Source organism: Echeneis naucrates, chromosome 21, assembly GCF_900963305.1.
Source record: "Echeneis naucrates chromosome 21, fEcheNa1.1, whole genome shotgun sequence".
Classification (NCBI taxonomy): domain Eukaryota; kingdom Metazoa; phylum Chordata; class Actinopteri; order Carangiformes; family Echeneidae; genus Echeneis; species Echeneis naucrates.
In genome coordinates, this window is record NC_042531.1 from 8,896,128 (window position 1) to 8,919,226 (window position 23,099).

At 41.7% G+C, this 23,099-nt stretch overlaps 1 protein-coding gene across 4 annotated transcripts; it reads right to left on the reverse strand.

The window, feature by feature from the left end:
* Window positions 1-3,312: 3,312 nt before the first annotated feature.
* On the reverse strand, window positions 3,313-22,052 carry adam23b (ADAM metallopeptidase domain 23b). Of its 4 annotated transcripts, XM_029529874.1 has the most exons (26): window positions 21,835-21,910; window positions 21,010-21,227; window positions 20,501-20,577; window positions 17,232-17,295; window positions 16,132-16,214; window positions 15,930-15,993; window positions 15,048-15,120; window positions 14,187-14,254; window positions 13,977-14,042; window positions 13,748-13,816; window positions 12,809-12,975; window positions 12,073-12,157; window positions 11,907-11,994; window positions 10,943-10,994; window positions 10,163-10,262; window positions 10,001-10,072; window positions 9,837-9,923; window positions 9,667-9,747; window positions 9,525-9,575; window positions 9,333-9,396; window positions 9,105-9,210; window positions 8,415-8,534; window positions 8,158-8,326; window positions 7,345-7,456; window positions 5,883-5,973; window positions 3,313-3,801 (listed from the first exon to the last, which is right to left on the reverse strand). In XM_029529874.1, the coding sequence occupies exons 1-26, from the start codon at window positions 21,908-21,910 to the stop codon at window positions 3,756-3,758; spliced, it is 2,349 nt and encodes a 782-aa protein (XP_029385734.1). In that variant the 3' UTR covers window positions 3,313-3,755. The 4 variants fall into 4 exon arrangements, 3 of the variants coding, with proteins under 3 accessions (XP_029385734.1, XP_029385736.1, XP_029385735.1); XM_029529876.1 differs by lacking the exon at window positions 5,883-5,973 and having other exon boundaries at window positions 21,835-22,052; XM_029529875.1 differs by lacking the exons at window positions 3,313-3,801; window positions 5,883-5,973 and adding an exon at window positions 6,137-6,888 and having other exon boundaries at window positions 21,835-22,052.
* Window positions 22,053-23,099: the final 1,047 nt, after the last annotated feature.

The following is a 23,099-nucleotide window of genomic DNA, read 5'->3' on the forward strand; positions in this document are numbered from 1 at the left end:
TGACGTTATGCAAATGTTGACAGACACCTTCCTGCTGCAAAAGCTCAATGCATTTCAAAAAGCACACAAAAACATGTGGCCTAAATATGTTCGGATAGATTCATATCTGAAAACTGAATCACTTCACCCGCAACACACTTAATTGCAATTAATTACAAATAAGCAAAATAAGCCTGATTTTCTGTTTTCCAGTAAAATAGTGCACTTACCCCTAAGGCTGGGCGGACCAAGAAGACTATACTGTTGATTGGAGTTTGGTAAATATCTGCTGGGGCTTAATTGACGTCAGTGTCTCCCTCCTCTGCAGCTGCTGCCTTTAAGTCATTGGTAGCTTTCCTTGTTTGGTTGTATTCATTGTTACTTTCCAGCTTGCCTATGTGTGTTGTGGTTAATTAATAGTAATCCAGAAAGTTCAACATCTGCATTAGTGACACTGTTACCTATTTGAAAGAAAGCAAGATGTTGAATTGTTGAAAAGCTCAGTCTGGTCATCAGGCGTAAAATAGCCACTGGCTCTTCAACTTTCATCTGATCACCTCTTTCTGTAAAGGATCTCTTGTGGGAACTTGACTCTTCGTTAACAAAATAGTTGAATAAAGTCATTTTATAATGCTGCTTTTCACAGATTAAGAGAAATTGTGGCTTTACCACTGGTGAGTTTGATCAAAGCACTGAGCTGTAGCATGCATTATTATTGTGACCTGAACATCAGATTATTTTATTGATCTATTTTTTATTTCACCTCCAGTCTAAAACCAAAGATATTCATTCCATTTACTTTAATGTACGCTAAGGGAAAGCATACTTTTAATAAGTTGCAATATTTTAAATTTTTGCTTAAACAAGACTTATCAAAATAATTGTCAATTCATTTGGTGTTGTGTTATTGATTAACCCAATCATTTCAAAGTCACATGGCAGTGCGTGGCCCGATAGTTACTCATTTCCTTTCTTCATCTTCTCATTTTCTCAATATCTTCCTGTTGCAGCTCAGTTGAGATGGAAAACTAAATCTTCAGTCTGTCTTCTATAGTCTGTTGTAATGTGTTGAACTGACAAAACCAAAGTGTTAGGGCTCAAGCAGAAAACAAATTGTTTTATCAACCACAATCTTTTTTTTTTTTTTTTTTTTCTTTCTTCCAAGGATTACAAAATCTTCGTTCAGGGTTTTAAGGTACTGTGACATACGTATACCTTTTCAGTTCAACATAAAGAGCCAGTGTAAAACATGAGCAATCTCACCTCAGACACGTTGGTGGGTCTGCTACCTGTAAAAATAACTTCAACAAAGAATGGCGTTCCCGAGAGTGGTACACAAGTTACATTTCTATGCTTTTACTGAAATGTCATATGCATATGTGATCTCAAATGTAATTACTTCTCCACAGTGAGAGGCCAATGCTAAATGTAGGGGGTCCGTTTCTTACTCAGCCATTTATTCCTGTGATGATGCAAAAAGCAGACTTTACCACATTTTCCCCGGTGAAGTGTAAATTATAACTTTTAAATGAATACCATTTTCATTTTGATTCATTACTCTTACATTTTCAAAATGTAAGGCTAGGATGCTTTTAGACAGGAAGTGAAACAGTAAGGCACAAATTACTATACATTATTATTATTATTATAGAAATGTTTGATTGTTCTGTGCGTGCTATGAGGAAAAAACAAGAGTCCAAATTGAGCCTCTCCACACTAATCAGCCTCTCTCTCTCTCTGTGTGTGTGTATATATATATATATATATATATATATATATAAAATGCTGCCCTGAATCTTACTCTTTAACTCTGCAAGAATAAAAAATAGGATTTTTCTTTTAAATTCCAATTTTTGAACAGCTGGCACTCATTCCAATAACTAGCTTCTTCTTCTACTTTTCATAAGTCACAGGAGTGAAAACACAACAACGTACAGATAAAATTTGTCATTAATTTATTCATCAGTCCAACTGTACATGACGCAGTGAGAGAGGGAGACCAGACGATGAGTAACATGGAGGATTACAACAATGCCAGTGCTATGGCAGCACCTGGAACACACCAACTATCAGCTGGACTGGAAATAATAGCCCTGCACAAGGGAACTGTTCAGGCCTCAATATGTACAGGCACCATACAGTGAGTCTGTGTGCGTATGTGCGTGTGTGCGCGCATGTGTGTGATTAAAAATATCAGAGTGAATGAAAAAGACACAAAAATGCTTTTCAGTTCCACAAATGTAAAAGAGTGCTCTCTCGTTTATCATTGGAAATATTAAGCTTTTTTTCCCCCATTATTTTATTTGTCCATTCATATCTTGAATATGTTGAAGCAAAATGAAACAAGTGGTGGGAGTGGCCAGATACAAAAGATTAGTTGATTAGCAGAGGTTTTTGTTATTCCACGTCTACATTGATATCAGTATTACCCATACTTTTGTGCAATATCTCTCTTTGCATAGTAAATAAAAGTTAAATGTTTTTGTTGTTGACATGCACCTACCTTTTGTAGCATATTTTTTCTTGCGGATCTTGGGGGACTCCCATATAGAATCGTAAGCCCACTATAGTGATTGCATGCAGCGTTACCTGTAGAGCTGAACTGGATTTCTACCAAGAGTTTATGAGAGCAAAAGGCTAAGCCAGTATAGTGGGTGTTGATGAGACCTGGTTGGACAGGTGAGCGCCTGCACGGACAGACTTCATGCCCTCAGCAGTAGGAGAGGCACCGCTGGCTGCAGACAGAGGGGAAAGTGCTCTGCGTGCAACAACATCCATATGTTCAGGTGATTGGTTCTTTGGCTTTTGAGTCACTGTTGAAGATACTTCAGGGGGAAATTTTGTGATGCTAATCTGACGTGATCTCAGTCTGAATCCCTCTGGACCTGACACGCTTCTCCTCGACACCACAGCTGCTCTGCTCACTTGAGTGAACCGAACCGTTGATCTCACAGCAGGCTGCGTAGCGCACGAATTATAAATTTGGCCCAAATCATAATTGCAGTTCGTTTGTTAGTTTGCTTTGTAACTTTGCCAAAAACACCCGCTATACAACATGCTAAAATAAAAAAAATTAAATAAAAAAGCAATTGATGTCCTTGTAAAATATGCTGATAATTCCAAACCTGAACTCCTTATTTATGTACAGTTTAGTGTGCGTTCATTATCTGGTCTGCACTGTCCTTATGGGTCATCACATGCAGCCTCTTTATTCATCTGCAGCTCCTGAATGAGAACTACGGGTGCTTCAATCAACCTTCCACTGGGTTTGGTTTTTAACAAGGCCAGCTCCTTCATCGGATAAACCGGTTTTTTTTTTGTCTCTTTGCATGGTTTTTTTTTTTTTTTTTTTTTTTTTTTACATTTTTGCAGTATATCTATAGCTGTTGTAGCCATGCAGAGCCCTGTAAAGAGGGCTCTTCATGCCGGGGTTGGGGAGGAGGGCGGGGTGGCCAGCAAGCAGCACGCTTTGTGCGGATAATCATGCCAGGTGAGAGAGTGGTGTGGATTCCGCCTGAACGCCTGTGCACTGGCACTAAAGGATGGAAGAGGAGCCGTGTCGCTCGGAGGATCAGGGTGGGTAGGGGCGGTGCGGGTCGTTATATGGATGAGGTGAAGTTGAAAAGGCTGCATTTCTTATGTCACTACAATGGAATTTGTTAAAATGTCCACTATGTCTTTTTCAAGTAAATCTAATGCCAAAGATCAGCAGCAGTAAGTGCAGTCCAGCTGTCGCCCTTGAAGGAATCCGTCTGTGAATGCCATCCCTCTGTGGGCTAAATGGCTGTGGCGTTGGGGTCATATCGCCGTTTCTTCACATTTCTTGTGAGGAGACAAGAAACAAGTGTTAGTGTGCGTCAACTGCATCCGTTAACACAGCTAGTGCAACCTGGACAAGCAACCGCACTCATCTCCTCAGTACACGGCTGTACACACAAACTCTAAATACCAAATACTGTAACTTACTGTTTTAGTCTGTGAAATGAAATAAAAATATTTGCCGTTGTTATTTGAGCAATAAATTTGAGGACTTCCAGGATCGAAATGCTGAAGACATTGAAGTGAGGAAAGGCTGGTCCATGTTGCCCAGTTTGGACTTGACTGCGGAGACGGTCTAAGGAATTTATATTCACAAACCTTTAAGACTCAATTTATGATTATGCACACTATGATAGAGTTATACTTTAATAAAAGATCAGGCTGAAGAGACGTTTTTAATTTAAGGCCTAATACACACAAGTTTGTTTGTTTTTTTTGGTTGTTTTACAATTTGCTGCTGTTCAGTGGATATAGCTCACCCAGATCAGAGCGCAATAAACTCTACGGGCCAACAACTGTTTAACCCCGAGCGTCAAAACTGAAGGTCTGTGAATATAAATACCCTCCGTTGCCGTCTGGCAGACATGTACGGACTGGCTTGTGCGTGCAACATCAGTTTACGAGGTGATAAAGAGTAGGAGACATGTCTCATTACCAGTTTTTACGGGAAAGACATTAGTTCCACTCAAAACATAACCATCTGGGAGGAAAGAGCTAACATGGAGTACACTATATAAAGGAGGGAAAGAGGAAACAACCACATAAAGAACAACCACAGCAGCAGCAGCAGCAACAATAACTATTACCACAACAGTGGGACAACAACAAATACAACAACAGGAGTGATGCATAACCTCCCCGTACTGTGGCTTGTTGTGGGGCTTCTATCACTCTGTCATGCACCTGTTCCAAAAGGAGGCCAGGTGAAGGTGGCGCTATTGCTGTGCGTGGTTCATGCAGTGCGATGCGCTGTGTCTGTACCAGGTCTGTGAAGCAGGCAGCAATGGCAGCCGGTGTGGGCGGGTCCGAGAGTCCTGCTCTGCTCTAGGGCGGAGCCTGGCCATCCAGGTGGGTGTGGCCAGCCATGGCACAAAGGCTGCGACCAAAAACAACAAAAACAAACCAAAAAAAAAAAAAAAAAAAAGCAAAAAAAAAAAAAAAAAAAAAAGGTCCTGTCTTCTCTCAGTCGCTCTCACCACTCCATTTAAAGTCTCCCCCTCAAAAAAAAAGACCATGGAAGCGATGAGAGCACGACGACAACCCTGGACCAGAGCACTCTGGGTATGGCTCAGCCTTTGTGCAATGAACTGACCCTCCTCCAAATCAAACAAGTCAACATGCAAAAATGTTTCGCTTCCTATTCGTTCTTTCCTGTTTTATTTAGGTGACAACCACGATGCTTTGCTACCTGGCATGCTTTGGTGGCTACAGGATTGTACTTCTTGTTTATTCCTTAAACCTATTTAGATTAAGATGTGTAACACCCCTGTTGCTCAAGACATCAGGCTAAGCAGTAGATCCGCTCTTATTGAACATAACCTATTGTACAATAGAGCACATTTCCTAGCTACACAGAGATATGTTAGAGGCCTATCACAGCATTTCAGAGGGGATGTAAGATTTGAACTTATTAAACAGGATTGTTTTTCTTTTAAACCAAGTATTCATCCCCCCTCTGTTTTGTGAGAATCTCTGTTCTTAAGCTCTTCACTGTCCATGCATCTTAAGCATTGAGCTCTGCCCGTCCATTCAGTTTGAGGTTCTGCTACAGACGCATAGACGACTTCCCAGAATCTCTCCGAATCACCCTTTGCACCTCCGTACCACGACCATCAATTACATCCTTTTTAGGAAAACAACCAAAACTGCAGACTGGATGAAGATGGCAAAATTTCTGACGTGTTGAGTATGCCTGTCTCGGGTTAGCCGCATGTTTTAATAAAGATTATTCAGTATAAAATGTTCTGATTTGAGTGTTCTCCACCTTAGTGTCCATATTCTGTAGCAGGAACTCAGACCCTGGTGTCTACAAGCAGCAGGGATGCTAGAGTTACAACAGGAGAGGCATGCGGCGTGTTGCTTACTTAAAACCCCATCCAGTCCCCCCCAGCACTATGGCAGCCACAAGGATGGCTCCGGCGATGGAGCCTATTATTAGATTGGTGGCACTAGGACCTGTAAAGGGTTATGGGGAAAAAGACATGAGTTTCTGTACTCACTTACTGTATCAATAACATGTAACTATACAATGACGACTTCACATGGAACAGAAAACATAATCATAAGTATACTATTACAGTAAAATGACTGAATCTGGAAAATGTATTTTGCATGCTTTTTCAGCCCCCCCCCCCCTTCAGTGTGTAAGTGAAGATAATGAAGTAGAGGCCCTGGAAATACTGACATTTATCTGGTGTCATGGTGTTTATCAGTGGTCTGTTTGTTAAGGTTGTGCAGAAGACTAGACCCTGGGTATCCATCACTAAAAAGGTTTAATTAAACACAGATTGACAGGTGATGTGTATACGTGGCCTGCAGTATGAGCAGTAGAAAATGGTTTTAGGGGTCCCAGTCACCACACAGCCTACCACTGACTGACAAGCCAGGTCACTAACTGGACACGTCTCAGGACTGTTTTCCATCTAAATGCCCCACATGCCCCAGAAAGGAGAGGATCACAGGAGCAACCACATGACGACTAAGAATAAGGGAAAGAAAAGGGACAAGAAGAGGCAGAGGGAGGATGGAGAGAGAGGCTCGTAGTTATGGGGAACAACAGGAAGTGGCAGGAAAGGAGGATGAGGCAGGGGGAATCCATCAATCAATCACACGACACTGAAAACATCCAATCACATGACAATTATATGGTCATCACCAACACACAAGAAAACACAAAGCCACCGGGACGCACACACGGGCTCAGGCCGGCTCACGAGACCGCCCGCACACTGAGGCACCACTATGAGAAGAAGAGCTGTGAAAGGGTTAAAGATGCTTACTCTATTCCCCACCCTGTGCCTCCAAAAATCACCCCCAGGGCCAGAATGGTCCCTGCTACTGCCCCTATCAGCCTGTTAGTGGCCACGCTCACTGTGCAGAGGGAAAAGGAGCATTATTACCACCTTGTCAAAAAAAAAAAAAAAAAAAACAGCAGGCTTCTGCTTCAGAGTCATGGATGAAGTGACACGGTTCCCTCTGTCGTTCTTTCCGCCCTCTTACCCGCCTCCCTTTCTACCCTGTAGGCAAACCGGCAGGTCTACAGCTGAATTGTGTACATCTATTTAAAACTAAACACATGTAAAACAGCTTTTATATTCACCTTCGACTGCCATTTTACATGTAAATTCTTCGTGGCATTAGTACACCCGTGAAACTCACGTCTAGGAATCTGTGCTGACTCAGCTCTGGCAGTGAGACTGAGAATGACAAAATATACAGTATATACTCATATGTCAGTGTGAAGCTTCACTAAAATAAATCACTGCACATAAACAGTTGTGTTATCACTCTGTCAGAGGCCAGAGGTTGAAAGAGGTGGAAACCGACCCTTGGGTCCTTCATCCGGCGTGGCCTCTGGCTCCTTAGGGGGGTCAGGCATGCTACAGTCTGTCCCTGCCCAGGTGGCCTCACAGGTGCATGTAGCTTCATTGTTGCACACCTGTACAGATACAACAGAAACAGATTAGGTTATTATGGGGAGAGCTTTAAATAAAGCTGCTGACCCAAAATTCTTTGCAGCTGTTTGTACATTGGACATTTTTAGGTTTTTCTTCACCCACGTATACTAAATCACACGGTAAACTGTGCCGCATGAAGGGGACACTACCATGAAGACGTTCATTTAAATTTACATCTTAAATCTAATCCTGAAATAAACTGTAATCAGACCATCATCTTATTAGTACATTTATTATTAGCAAATTATCACACTTCTACTACGACAACCAAAATGCATGAAGTCTCGCTCATTATGATGATCAAAAGATGAATCACGAGAAAAGTCAATAAATAATATATAGCGATAGAAGACACCTGAATGAAGCTGAAGTTCAAAAATCTTGTGATAAAAATACCCTAAAAAAAACATTATTTGGCAAAAGCATGGTTTTTTGAATACCATTATTGTGAATAGTTGAAAGGACATTTAACATTAACTCATCAGCTACATTTTTTTTTCTTTTTAGTGTGAAAGAAAACACCAATCATCATCTCCAAAGAGTGAGTTCCAGGAAAAGATCAAATTTGAATAAAGATCAGACTAGCTAATCATTTTTTGCACACATGATGGAAAAGATGTATCACTTCAGAAGTCATCCCTATCAGACCACACCGAGTGAAGCGGGACTTGATAGGACTCACCCCATGGGCAGAGCACACCTGTCCATTAGGTCCAGTGGGGCATGTGCTCATGTTCAGCGACTGGATCGGCAAACACTTGCGGTCAAGGCACATCATCGACGGCCCGCACGGAGTCCCGTCCTCAACGTAGCCTAAATCCGTTTCATCATCCAGAAGAACGTGGCCGCCACTTTGAGTAGGGAGAAGAGAGAGTGACAAAAACGGCAGGGACACTGTCTCTGACTAAGCAGATATAACAAACGAGTGCGAATGTTTACCTGCAGTCGATCTGCCCGTTTTTGTGGTTGAAGAAGGTGGTGGTAACATCTCCTTTGATTACGCCGATGCGCGGGTTTCGCCCAGTGTTGGTACACAAAAGGTAACCACAGAACACGTCGCTGTAAAAGATAAGCAAAAAGATATTTATACACCTGCCGAAAATTACAAGCGCTCAGCTTCTCCACTTATCACCATTTTTAAAAACAGAACCATCTTTGTACACCTATCAGTGCGTCTTTAGTTAAAAGTTGTAATGTGTAATTTTTTCCACATGAAAATGTCTAAAAGTGACTGGATCTATGTTAATTTTTTTTTTTTTTTTGGGGGGTGGGGTTGTACTTACATTAAACCAAATGTTTCAAGGAATTCTCAAAGAAATCATTACTGTCCACAAATCTATTACGTTATTTGTCTGTTGTGGTTACCTGCCAGAACCCTTAAATGTTTATCTGGTTTCAGCCATATTTTTAAGATAGCTCCCGTTGTTTTTCCTGTGCTGAAGAGTGTTGGCAAATGATTTCTTTTTAAACTTTGTAAGGTCTGCAGTAAACATAACATCAGTCGCTCCACTTGCCATTAAGTAAAGATCATACCAAAGGACCAAAGCACAGCCTCGATGTAGAAAAATAAAAGTCCTGCCAAGCTGCTGTAGGAGAAACACCATTTACTATCTTTCATTAAAAACTCACTGTTTGCTACACTGGATCCATTTCTCGCCATCTTTTCCACAGTTGCCCTTCTCTGTGCCTTCAGTGTTCAGCTTCTCGTAGCAGAACTTCTCTGAGCCTCCTGACTCTGGAAGAAAGAGAGGAGAGGTGAACTGTACGGCTCCAGACCATGAAAGCCTCTTCTATGGTGACACTCTAAATACTAACATTGATACGAGCTGATGAGAAGCAAAAGAGTATTAATCTTACTTGACCCCCAGATGTATTTACACTGGTTTTCTCTGGTCTTACACTCTCCATTGTAGCAGCGACCCTTCAAATGAGAAGAGAAAGAAGAAAAGAAGAGAATAAAACTTTTATTTTATTCAAACAGCTATTGTGGGGCATGACTGAACTTATTTGGAAAAATGAAATGCTTTCAAATGTGCTCAGCCAGCGTACCTGGTTTACCTGACAGAGGTAACCATCTTGTTTATGAAGATTGGGAGGGCACTGCAAAAGGTCAGAAATGATTGACTTACTGTACACTAAAATCTAAAAATACACAGAATGACAAAAAAAATCAGCTGTTTCAAAATAACACCTGTCCAGAGTCCCCGGAGCAAGTTTCTGAGATATCACAGTCATTCACAGCGTAGCGGCAGCCGTGACCTCGTGGATAGAACTGGCAAAAGAAGAAGACAAAAGGGGTACTCTACATTTTGCAGTCAGAAATGAATATTTTCTACTCTGGAAATTTGAAAATGTTCATACCAGACATGTGCTATTGCAGCACGGACCGTCGCTGCAGTGTGCCCCATTGGCAAGGGAGCACTTCTTGCAGCATTCCTTGTAACACTCCTGAAAATACACCGGGAGAGATTAACGCAGCTCCAACAGCGGCCAAATGTGACTCAGTGAGGTAAGAAGAAACTCACCGCTCTGCCTCCACAATCACACTCCTCTCCCACTTCTACAAATCCATTCCCACATTCTGTCGTCTCGAACAGCTGGTAATAGAAGAGAAATTTTGAAAATTAGGGGTTTGCTGCAGTTGCTATACAGGAAGAAAGGTTTTGGGAGAGTCGGGGGCCTCTAACCTTGGTTGGCCTGTTAAACAGACAGGATCCTCTACCTTTCAAGAGGAATTCCTTGTAATCTGAGATGCTGCATTTGGAGAACCTCCGTGGATGTTGGACACTGACGAGAGAGAATAAAACGTGACAGTCACAGTGACAGCTTTCCTGATGAGAACACGGCAAAGTTGTTCTATAAAATAATAGCAGTGTCTGGTTGAACTAATCAATGCTATTTGATGTCATTAACAACTACCAAAGCAGAACTTGAAACATCCTGATGTCTTTTTCATTTTAAAAGCCAACTTGTTAAGGCGAGGCTGAAGTAATTTTAGTGTGAACATCTGCAGTTTGATTCATGGTAGCTGATCGGAGCACCTCTTGCTGTACTGATGAAAATTTTTTATTGACTGCAGAAGAATAGCTTGGATCTATATTGTAGCTTGATAACAGCTGATTTATATTGTGCTTTCATACAAGCAAATAAATTGAATAATTAATTTTATTTTCCTTTCTGGAGTTGTAAATGTGTCAGCAAAACGTTAATGAAAAAAAAAAAGAGAAATAGTCACAAAAGTAGCACACGTGTCACGTGTGAACAGAGGAAACTAATTAAGTTCAATTATTACAAATTTGGTGTGAAGCTACAACTAATTGTACCAAAAGTCTGTATCTACCAGTTGTAAGTGGAGTCACCGCTTTGCATATTCCTAACGTCAACACGGTATGAAAAATGAAGAAGTGTCACCAGTTCTGAAGTCTGACATCTGTATGTGTGTGTCTAAGAGCTTTGTTGGACATTACCCAGTATCCTCCATTATGCAACCAGTCCACGAGTCGGCGCAACCGCATTCCTCTGCAAATAGAAACAAAAGAACAGAAAATCCACTGAGACAAAAGGGGAGAGGGAGATACAACACTGAACCCCACCGTGTGAACAAGTTCAGGATATCATATCTGAATACGTTAATCTGAGTGCGTGTCTACGTCATCAAAGAGACTCAGTCAATATCAGTATATTTAGCACCTGATTGTCAATGTCAATCAAATTTGACCAATTTTGGGGACATAAGAACTATTTCTTTGATGGCTTTTGTTTTTATTTGCACTTTACAACATGACGGTCAAGTTAGTCAACGGACTAACTTCTACCTTTGACTTCTACCTTCTATTTGACTAACTGTTAAGAACAGTCGGTGTGCCCCTCTGTCTTGAGCTGGCAATGGAAATAATCCACTTGCCTCCTTTGAAAAGGCACCTTTTTGTTTTACTGCCGCTTTCTGCTGCTCTCAATGTGACATGTGATGTAGCCTGGACCTTAGAATAACTCAACAAAGAAATGTCTTAACTTCAAGCAGTATAATTATAATATAAATTAACGAGAAATGACATCTGAAAATGTACAAAGAAGAATTTAGCGAATTTGCACGCTATTTAAACAACCATGTCTTGAATTAAATAGGTCAAAATAGAATACAGTTGTTCACTATTTTGTGCCATTAATAAAAAGCAGTCCGTGCTTGTGGGCAGTCTAAAAGGAAACAGGTTTTAGTTTTAGTGGCCATTTTCTGCTTGGTCCTAGTACGTGACCAGTCTCCCTTTAATATAGCATAACAATGTTTTTGGACGGTGAAAACTGCAGGGGAGCAAAACTGCCTTTTGAAAAAGTGCAGGGGACATGTCCCCTCTGCTGTCCCCCCCCCACAAATTACGTCCCCGTGGCTCACTTATATTAGATGAGAGTTAGCATTGTGTGTTTCATTTATACTTCTCCTGGATGCAGGATCCCATTGGATGCCCAGATTCTGTGCCAGGCTCTGGGACAGAGACACTGCCATGGACGCGGTGGTGCCGTACTGTGGACGCAACAGAGAACGCAGATTATTCACCTGCACTTACACTTGTGGATACTGGATGCTAGACACAAATCAGACCTCGTTGACGCCTACTCCCCGGCTCGAAGAACACGCTCCTCCGAAGTATGCTGCGCTACTTCTGCGGTAGTGAAAGGTCACATTCCTGTGTAATGGGAGGAAAAGAGACTGACGTGAGCACCACATGAAAGACCACAGGGGATCAAATTTGTCAAAATGAGCCTAACCTAATATCTAACATCAAATCCTGCACACACAGCACTGTTTCACAATCAGGCAGCTGCAGTCACAAACCATGTGAGCAGTCAGCACAGATGTGAACAGAAGAGGCGAACTTACAAAGACACACAGAGAGAAAAGATCAACGTGTGAATCAGGCTACATTAAGTTAGTTTTATTCAGCTGCATTTCCTGCAATCTCAGAAATGGCTACACACTTTATTATGCAGAGATTATTATGGAAGCAATCATTAACAATACAAGCATGACAAGGCAATGGTACCCGTTTAATTATAGACAAATGGCTTATTTGACTCTTTGCCAAGTGTATTTTCATATCGCTCATTGAGGTTTTTATCTTCAGAATCTTCATATTTATAATATAATGTTTATATTCAAATAAATTACAAGTCAGTCAGAAAGAAATAAATAAAATGGAAAACATCATAGAGGTTGTGAATATCAGCTTGATTTACTTTAAATTGGCACATTCTTGGGAATCATTAAATATTGCAAAAAAGAAAAAAGTTGTACAAAATGAAAATAGAGACAGACTGTGTTTAAATAAAGATCTTACGAGAAGAGGTGCACGGCATCGGCGTGGTGCTTGATACTCTGCTGTCGGTACTTCGCGAAATCTCGCAGAATTTCCAGTGGCCTAACGCTGATGGGGATCTGATTCTTGTCCGTCCAGACCTCTACCGCCACGAGTACCACGCGTGTGTGAAGCTGCTCTTTGAAGATCTGCCATTGAAGTGCACAGTGAATGGGAGGAATAAAGAAAGACAGAGAAAGAGAGCCAGAGCCAGAGAGAGACAGAAGCAACAGCACAGGGAGAGGAGAACAACACTGGGTGTGAATTTGAATCTGAGCTGTCTGAGGGGGACAGATGGGGGTGGGGGGGGTGGGGTACAGCACACTGGGAGCAGGGAGGAACAAGGGGAGTGTTAATGCACACACAAAAAAGGAGCAAACACCAGCATAATCAGGACTAACAGTAAGACAAGCGGGGCTACGCATCATAGTTTGAGAGATTTACTCAATTTCAAGAGACTGGTGGAGAGGTGTTTAGTGATAAACCAAACCAAATCTAATATTGACCTGCATGTGGCGCTAAAAGAAAAGCTAAACTCCCGGATTAATGCGCTGTGGAAAATGAACTTCTGTATATCTGTGGCAAAGTTAGCTATTTTACATATAGATGAAAACCTTAACCTGCTGATGGCACTGGGGAGTAAGTCAGCGGCTCACCAAAGTCATTCAGATCCAGCCTCTGAGATATCTACACAGAATTTTATGAGAACCCATCTAATACTTCTCAAGAAACTTTACACAAACTTTGAGATATTTTAGTTTGGACCAAAACTTCAATGACTGGCTGTTTTATATTGCCTTTCCTAGACCAAAGCAGATAGTGTGGCTGATTTTTAAAAAAAGAGAACAATTTGATCTCATGCGGATCAGAGTTAAGGATAAACGATCCATTTCTCAAACTGTAACTAAAGAGGTTACTTACAGCATCCACAAGATTCACTACTGACTTGGCAAAATTCCTCGTGTGCTGTTTGGTCCTGTGGCGTTTATACTGCGGATACAAAAAAACAAGGACGCAAATTAGATGGGTGACAAATACGGGATTGATAGCTGCAAACACAATACGACATAGCTCATTCAGTGACAATGCTCTTCATTGTGGGACACAAACAGATTTTAAGATTTCATCTACTTTTAGCAAGAACACATACCATGTTGTGGTCGCTGACAATCATGATCTCTAAATATTTCATCTCCTCAAACACACTGCGAGGCATCTGCAAATCCAAATCAGAGACAGTCAGAACAGGTACACTAGTGTAATATTTTCCTTTCAAATTCAACCTGCATATCTTCACTCAAGGGTGGAACAACTAAAGTCTGTCAAATTAGTTCAGAGAAAAGTGAGATCAGAGACTTACAGCTCGCTTTTTCCTGCGCCTCAGCCAGGACAAGTCATCGAGCTCTGAGAAAAGCTCCTCATCCTCCACTGCAGACACACACAAGGAAGCAAAGATACTTAACACATTTCTTTGTGTTATTTTTTGGCCTTTTTATGCCTTCATTCAGACAACAAGGAGCTGAGACACCAACAACAAGGGAACAAGGGAGAGAGACAGGGGAGTAACATACGGCGTGGGTCCCTGGTCAGGAAGCTGTAATAGCTGGTCTTATTTGTTTACCCACTCGACTACCAGTACTGTCGCATTTTAAAGAAGCATTTCTAACCACATATTCTTGTATGATGAGTTCAAGGCCACAGAGTCTTGTATTTTCATGCTTTTAACCACAATTCACAAACAAAAATAACTTGTTTAAAAGGACTCCGTGTTTCCATATTATTAACAGAAGCATTTATCTTTATGATTTATAATATCATCTGTATATTTAAAATAAATACACGTTTATGACATTTTTTCCCCCCAGAAATGCACAGACTTGTCATGAATCTGCCGTCTGTGGAGCACTGTAAATGTGAGTCTGATAAAGCAAAGTGGAATGAGTGGGATCAGCTCGATATTGCTGTTTTTAACGTAAATAAATTGGTCTGTCTGGCAACATTAATTCATCACAATCTTGATTAATTATTCAGGTTCAACCTTAAAAAAACATACAATAAAATGTTTAGTTGTAACAGGAATTAAGATTGTGATCTTGTCCAGCCTGTGTAGCTGCATGTTGTGTTGTGAACCCACTGTATCTAAAGGGAGGCAATAACAGGATACAGCGAAGGTGAATACGTGAAGTTTACGTAAGTTGATGACAATGATAGGACCTCTTACCCTGTTCCTCTAAATCATTATGCCACTGAAAGGAAGCTGCTCTTCTTAGTTTATGAGGCCTCGCAGCTGTATCCTGCAGGGATAACAGAGAGAAGCGTCAAATGGTGTTTAGATGAGCTGGCGCCGAACTTGAAAAAGCAGAAGTCTCTGCTATGTCACGTAAGCATATGAGCTTGATTGCATTTGTAAATTTGCACCAAAAACAATGCACAGCTGAGGCTGAAACATGTTCCAGTTTTTTCGCGTACCCTTTTCATGTCAGTCAAAATAAATGTAAGTCTTGATCAAAGCCGGGGATCAATCAAACATTGCTGTCCATAGAGACACTGCCAGCATGGGCACATATGTCAAACGTTTGGTCTCAATTATATTTTATATTCAAGCTGATGTTCAGTTTGAATATATGAATTCTGATACAATATCATGACATATATGATGCAGAAAATACTGTAATACTGATTTAACCTATACTGCTTTGCTATTAGGACATAACTAACCAAAATAATAATCATTAAAAGAAAAACAACACAAAACTGCAGCCAACAAGAAGAGAAGAATAAAACAGCTTTAATATGCAGAATATTTATTATTGCTGTTATTGCTATAACAGCATATCATATCATAAAAACAAATAATTAAAATAAAGGCCAAACAGATCATATTTGAACATAAGCATTTTTACTACACATTTGCCTGACAAGCTCATTCTTTTAAAAATAGAAATGTGTTTGGCGGGATCAGGATATCCCCAAATAAGAAAGTTTGAAAAGCAGAAATCATGCGTATTGTGCATACAAGATGGAACCTGACAGTACATGAGCAGCAAGGTAAAAACATTCCATGTGGTGCACATTTTGGTTCTAGGCAAAGGGAATAACTTACCATCGAATGAGTCTGTTCTAGGGGCTCAATTAGATACACATAGACTCCATCATCAAACATCCCGCTGCCAGGCAGGGAGAGAGAAGAAAAGGGGGAGAAGCCATTCGATAGTGAGTCAATAGGAGCTGAGGAGCAGAGATGAGTGTATCCAGAGATATTCTGAACACAACGAGGATTACACACAACCCTGCTGTTCACTTACTGCAGCCCGTTGCAGGTAGATAAGGCCGCGTGGGAGTTATCGTTCCCTCTCACCTGGCCGTGGTAGTAACAGTGCTCACCACCCTGAGGGAAGAACACACAGTACTAATGAAGCAGTGCAGAAAATCGCAGCTATAAACACCTCTGCATTACCGGTGACACCACATATACCACTGCATTTATCATTTCATGGCGAGTGCGCCTGTTTTCTTTATCCTATGTTTGAATTTTCTTTTCTTTTTTTTTTCTTTTTTCTTCTGAGACAGATTGTGTCACAGATGTCAGCTTGCCACATATGCACTTCATTTCTGCAGGGGGCTCCTGCGCTTTTTAAGATGCATGTGCATTCAGGAATGAATGCATTGTAAGGTGTGTCCTGGCACTATCTGTGACTCAGCCGTCAGACTCCGGGTAAGCAGAGGACATCCTCCCCCTCTCTCTTTCCCTGTCTCTCTCTCCCATCCCACGATGCACTGTTACTGCAGAGTGCTTTCGCTCCCTCATCACGTGACCAGAGCTCCAGCAGGAGGCTGCAGGGGAGCAAAACCCTGCTGATTCAGCGACAGTATGCCCAGCCCAGCCCAGCCCTCTGCCTGAATCAGCAGCAGCAGCAGCAGCAGGAGCAGGAGCAACCTGCTTTCTTTCCTTTTGTTTTTTTTTTGTTTTGTTTTTTTTGTCCTATAAAAATCATTCACTTCCAAGTATCAATCTCAGCATACAAGTTTATCTATCTATACATTTACCTTGTCATTAATGTGTGTTACTCCTTTACATCTTGCCCTTTCTTGTTTTCATGTCTGTGAAAATGACCTCGATGTGGCTGAATTTTTTTTGGAAGACCTGAAAGTTGCAGTGCCAAGACCAGCTTGTAGATGTGACAGGAATATGATGACAAGCAAACTGATTTACAGGACTTCCACAATCATTTTGTTCCTGTCTTTAGTTTCAAGGCCTAATTCCTTAAGATGTGCCAATACAGTTTTACAAATAAAACAGATAGAGCAGGACACAGTGCTCTAGCTAAAGGAGACAAAGGATCTGAATCCGCCAACATAGGAAAGAAGATTGTGTGATTTTGGTCAAAACTGCAGACGACATTACCTTTGATATAACAGGCTTCCCCCCCTCATAATGGATCTCAACATAATCTGAAGACAGCAAGTCACTGCAAAAACAGGAATGGCAGTTGGTTAGGGTGGAAGGATACGATACAATTACAATACATCTGTCGTTGCTTTCTCTGACTCACAAACTGTGGTTTTAAACAAGTGGTGAGCACTACATTGGTTAGCGCTTCAATAACAACAGTCATCACCACAGTTCCTGAATTAGTCTGCACAAACATGGCACAGCCCATCGCATCTCCGGACTACTCCACAGAGGTTTGATGTCTCATGCCCTGGGGAAAGCTTGAGCTGAGTGGCTCCAGGAACCAAACTGCAAACAATTTGTAAAAAAATTCTCTCATAACAACATGCATTACAGAGGCTCATACAAAGGACCCACAATTTTGTAAAGAAGACTTCAAGTCTGAAACTGTTTCGTCAACTGACTGATTCCTTCAAAAAATTGGGTCACTGGTTGAGAAACAGTCGAAGTAAGGGGAACAGAAACAACTAACTGCATCAGAAAGCTGCCTAATGTGATAAATGACTGCAAGGCCTCAGTTTCACCTTGAACACAACAGTCTTCCCAGCACTTCCCGCTGTCTGAGTCAGCTTCCCACACCATTACACGCACGCATGCAGTCTGTTAGCTGGCAGCTGATTTCAAGAGGCTGCAATTTCTGCCACAATGGCACTTTTTTCTGAACAACCTTGCAAATCAAAAAACATCCTCCTCTCCGTAGAGGTATACCGGTGTCAGAGCAGGGGAGAAAAGAAAAAAGAGAGAAAGATGGAAGCGATGCATCTGTCTTATGACACTACCAGTGTGACATCTTTGAGTAATGCTCAGCACCACATGAGCAAACGGTGCACCAATATGAGAGGACAGTCGACGCATGAGCGGCGTGTGAGAGTGGTTCCTGAGTGAGGGGCCTATTTTTAGCTTGACAGATCAGGCAAGAAGAGAAGAGAGGGCCACGCCAGATTGCACTGGTGTGTTAGTGGGTGTGTCTGTGATGGGCAGCCTCGCAAGCATGGAAGGGTTAACCATTTGAATTGGGTATCTTACGGTACGTGTGTTGAAATGCGTATGAGAGCTGTGAATATGTGTAGGGACCAGCGCACAGGAGACTGAATGCAGCAGCACCAGCAGAGGAAAGTGAGATCGAGGCGAGGCAGAGAGAGAGGACCAAAAAACCGCAGGTGGGTTGTTACGTCTGGTGCCATATCAAAAAGCAGCTTTAAATTCTGTAGCAGCACACAACACTGTCATGCTGTTTACATGGCCAACGAAAAAAGAAATAATCCGCTCTCAATCAAAATAAAGGAAAACACCTCAAGGAACATCAACACCAATTTGTGGTAACAGAGTTGAAAAAGAACTGATGCCACAACTGGGAAGTTATTGGTTCCATAAGTATGAACTACATTAATTAAAAATCTGCTATTAATGTCAATTTAGGTTACCTAAGAATCACATCTAAGTGGGGAAACCTGCTTCTCTGTGTTTGCAATCACAGGTACAGTAAGAGGTGAAGAGATAAAGTAGCACTCATTGGAAGGTTGCAGACCTATCTATATTTAGATCAGTACTGTCGCAGCTATAATGCCACGCAGAATTCAAACCCCCTTTCTCATACATAAAAAGGCACACACGGAAGTTATCTCATGTATCTCACAGATAACCTACAGTGCAAGCAAATAACTGGGAACCAAGGTCATATGTGTCCTCCTGATGCAGGGGCATCAACACCCCCACTTAAGATATGTGGTTTCCAAACAACAGTGGCTTAAGAGCAAATATAACATTTCTGGAGTCTCTTCTAGGTTGTCTGACCCAGTATGCCTGCACAAATACTATTTGCTGCAGATAACTGCTGAAATTTGCATTTTCCCAAACTATCAATCACTAAATGGAGCTCAAGATACTACAAAGATGGCAGAGAGTTGCATTTGCAACATTACTTAACTAAATTACTGTATGTTAGCAGCTATAAAAGAGACCCTCGACTGACCTGCTAAGGCTTTTTATTATTTTCTTCTAAAGAAGTTAAATAATGCCTCCTTGTAACGTAGCACGGGATGCCAATGATTTGGCAATATTGGTTCCCAGTTAGTATTGTTCGTGACACTTCCTTTGTAGTAGCTCTGGTTAAAAGTACTAACATACCAGCACTCGGACTGAATATCTAGCCATGCAAATCAGCCTGTCCTCACATCGAACAGCACTCAGCCCAATATAAAATTACAATATTTCATTACACTATCCATCTTAAGTCCCATTAAAGAGCCTGAAATTCAATCGGCTTTTCTAAGTCCTTGTACATGTGTACATTATGTCTTCGCATATGTGGACCTGCTACTTTGCAGGGGGAGTAAATCAATAAGATTGGAGTGTCCAGAGTCTCATGTCTCTGAATGACAGAGATCACAGACCACAGAATAATTGCCTCACTGTCCATTTTGATGGAATACTCATTCAGCTTCAGTAAAGATGGGCTCTGTCTTTAAAAAAAAAAAAAACTATCTAAGAACAGTTAGTCTTTGTCTGCAATCTGGCAGCCAAATAAAGATTCCTCTCATTATTTGGAAGATTCTGGCAGCCACCATGTCTGACCTATTCAATTACATCCTCCCCCAGCATACTTTACCGAAGTGACACTGAATTAAATTCTAATCTGACATATAAGGCCTACAGCTAAAACAGGAGTCACAAGTGTTGTAATTTCTGTTGTAGATATGACAGACTGCTTCCTCACTGAGTCAGTGTTTTCCTGAATACACACAAGGACAATTGTCACCATTTTGGTGCAATAGGCCAAACTTCTCTGATAATGCATCCTGTCAGGATGTCTTTTTGTTTCCTGGCTACCTGTAACGCTGCTCTGTGTCTGTCATCAGCAACACGTTCTGATTTATAGATAGATAATAACTTTGTATAGGTTCCTGTCCTTCCTGTTTCCTGGTTCTTGTTCATATTCACAGCCTATATTTTTTCAGGTACAATGCATTACAAGGTTTATTGGTGCTATTGTAGTTTTCTACTACATTAAAATTGAACACCAAATCACATTTTTCCTTTGCAACCCCCCCCGCCCCAGTAACTGATGAGGGAGTTCCAATGTTGATCTGTTGGGGCAGGGATACCCTTTTACCTCCACAATAAATAAAAAACAGTCTAAGACTTTCTTACAAGGATTAACCACAACATCTGAGCTTAAGTTGCAAAAACAAATCTTTTTGACTTAGGGAGGGAGGACTTACTTGTTTAATGTTAGATCCAGGACAAATCTGGAGCCAAATGCCTCTAACTGGAAACTGGCCTGGGCGAGGTGGACTGCCTATTAAGGGAGATAAAAAAAAAAAAGTGGTCACTGCAGATAATGGTAGCCTGCAAAGTATAAAATAGATCCTATTAATGTCTCTTCCAGAGTCCACAAACTACATTACCTAGAGCACAGCAAACAAATCCCAGATGTGGAGGCTGAATGAAAGATGGTAATGTATAGAGGATATACTAGCACACCGCAATTTTGCCAGCAGCATGGCTGCTGTGGCATAACTCCGGTTCTTGAAGAGTCCTGTGTGTCTGTAAATGTGGGTGCTTTTAGCTTTATCTCACAGTTTACCAAATGGTGGGATTAAAGTTTAAGAGCCATGATATGATTTATAACTTCAAAGCCTTTAGCACAACCTGACGTGACGTTCCTGCTATTGATCACAGCAGGAGCTTTACCACATCCCACCCATCACCACCATGCATTCTGGCTTACCTGGCCCTCCGATGCTTGATTCTTGGCCCGGGTGTCAAGGTCATGATAGGTACTCTCTGAGTCCTCATTTAGGTAGTAGATCAACCGCGAGGGGTAGGTGATCTTATGCTCTACTGCATGGTGTGTTGTGTTGTCTGTAGCAGGTGCTGCAGTTGCCTGTTGCTTCAGCAGTGCTGCCACTGCATCCCCCTCAACCTTGTCCTCTACTCCTTGAGAAACTGCAACAAAAATTCCCATGACACAGACATGAAAAACCCGAACGGCCTACGCACACACGTTCAAAGAGCCAGCTGTCATTCTTTATTCATGAAACACATTGATAATACTGAATGAAGGGACCGCAGCCTCCCTGCAATTCTTAAAATTAATAAAATAAAATAAAAAAAATCCATGACACAGTATACTGACAACCACATAAGGCGCCTTCAGCTGAGAATACAGATAACAATTTGATTTGCCAAATCACAATCTACTTTTCATGTGGTTACTGCTGAAGTGGAAAAACTCTGCAGCAGACGTATAAATGCAGTGTGCATTATGCAATAGGAATCCCAGCAGCCTTAGCCCAACTGCAGATCATATCATACACTGGAGCAAAAGGAGTCCCACTGAGTGTTAATTCAGATCTGGTCATCATACATGATGAAGAATTCTATTATTTTTTTTAAAGAAGCTGAACAAAAGATGATGAGATACTGTGGTCCGTCATGATAAACGAAACAATTACCAATCCGCGTTCTCCCGCAGCTGCAATAGATTGTTTAAGATCCATATTTGAAGGAATTAAAGTGACAAAACACCCAGCAGGCTATAGCCAATACGTACCGGATGACGCTAGTAATGGATGAAGCCAGGGCGAGAGGATGCTGACGAGCAAAGTGGCCAGAAATATCAAATGCATGATTCATATTTGATCATTGAAATATCTCGTTATCAACACGTCAACGCAGTGGAAGGCTTGCGGCCCATCGCGGCTGGAGAGGTGCCGTGAAGGAGTGAGGTCTTCATGGGATCCGGGCTGCTGCTGCTGCTGCTGCTGCAGTAGCTGCTCGGGAGGAGGAGGAGGAGGAGGAGGAGGCGCAGAGAGGAAGAAGGCGGCGGCCGGGCAAACGCTGGAAGACAACCAGCAGACTCCTCCTCCTGGACCACAGGAAGTCCAGTGCAGCTGTGACATCCCAGCCACCTGAGACAGAGAGGAGAATACCAGACTGGTTTATTTTACCGATCGTGGTGATGCATTGATGTATCAAACATTGTATAAGGATGCCGTACACAAAGTTATCGATTTAACAACGTCCCTGTAGTGCAGATGGATGCGATGCATAGTTCCCTACCTGATTTCTAGGTGAATACGATAAATAAGTCACAAAGTTCGACATACGACATAAATAAAATCTCAAATCATCATACCCACAAATGTCCACTACCGAACCACAATTCATACACAATAACTCACAAATGTGTGGTAAGACCCGTGCTTTTGAGTCGTGAACGAATCAGTCGCGCCTACACAGAGAATATGCGGCAGCAAACATGTTACAAGTGAACGAGAGACTCAGACCCGAAGAGCCTATTTTATGAGTCGTGAACGAATCAGCCATTCCTACACAGAGAATATGCGGCAGAAAGACCCGTTCGTGAACGAATGTATACCCGTGGAGCGCATGCGCAGACCAAGGGAAAAAACAAAAACGAATCACACAAGTCATACAAAAGATAAGTTCAAAATGAACACCAGTAATGGCTGCTGTTGTCACTTACTTCATGTTCCTCAGAATAGAACCACCAATTCAGCAGGTGTGTCGCTGAGTGAGGAGAACCTGCTGCTGTCATCCTGCATCTATGACAAGAAGCACTGTCATCAAACGAGGCAGAGGAGGAACTAGACATGTAGAGGAGAAGGAGGAAGAGAGCTACAGGACATTGCTGATCGTTTAGTTCGATTAGCGGAGCTACAGAATTGTCTGAACAGTTTGGGGAAAGAGAAAATAGGTTGCATTCTTAGCCAAGTATAAGTTTGATAACAGTTTACTGTCTATTAATCAAAGTGAACAGCACACCCAGCAACAAGAGGTAACACACAGCACAAC

Excerpts from the sequence above, each read along its gene's own strand:
- adam23b (XM_029529874.1), bottom strand. The coding sequence starts at position 21,910 with ATGCATTTGATATTTCTGGCCACTTTGCTCGTCAGCATCCTCTCGCCC. Across the intron at positions 21,228-21,834 it reads TCCATTACTAGCGTCATCCG|TTTCTCAAGGAGTAGAGGAC; the intron begins GTACGTATTGGC and ends TTTTTGTTGCAG. Across the intron at positions 9,748-9,836 it reads GCTGCAATAGCACATGTCTG|TTCTATCCACGAGGTCACGG; the intron begins GTATGAACATTT and ends TTCTTTTGCCAG.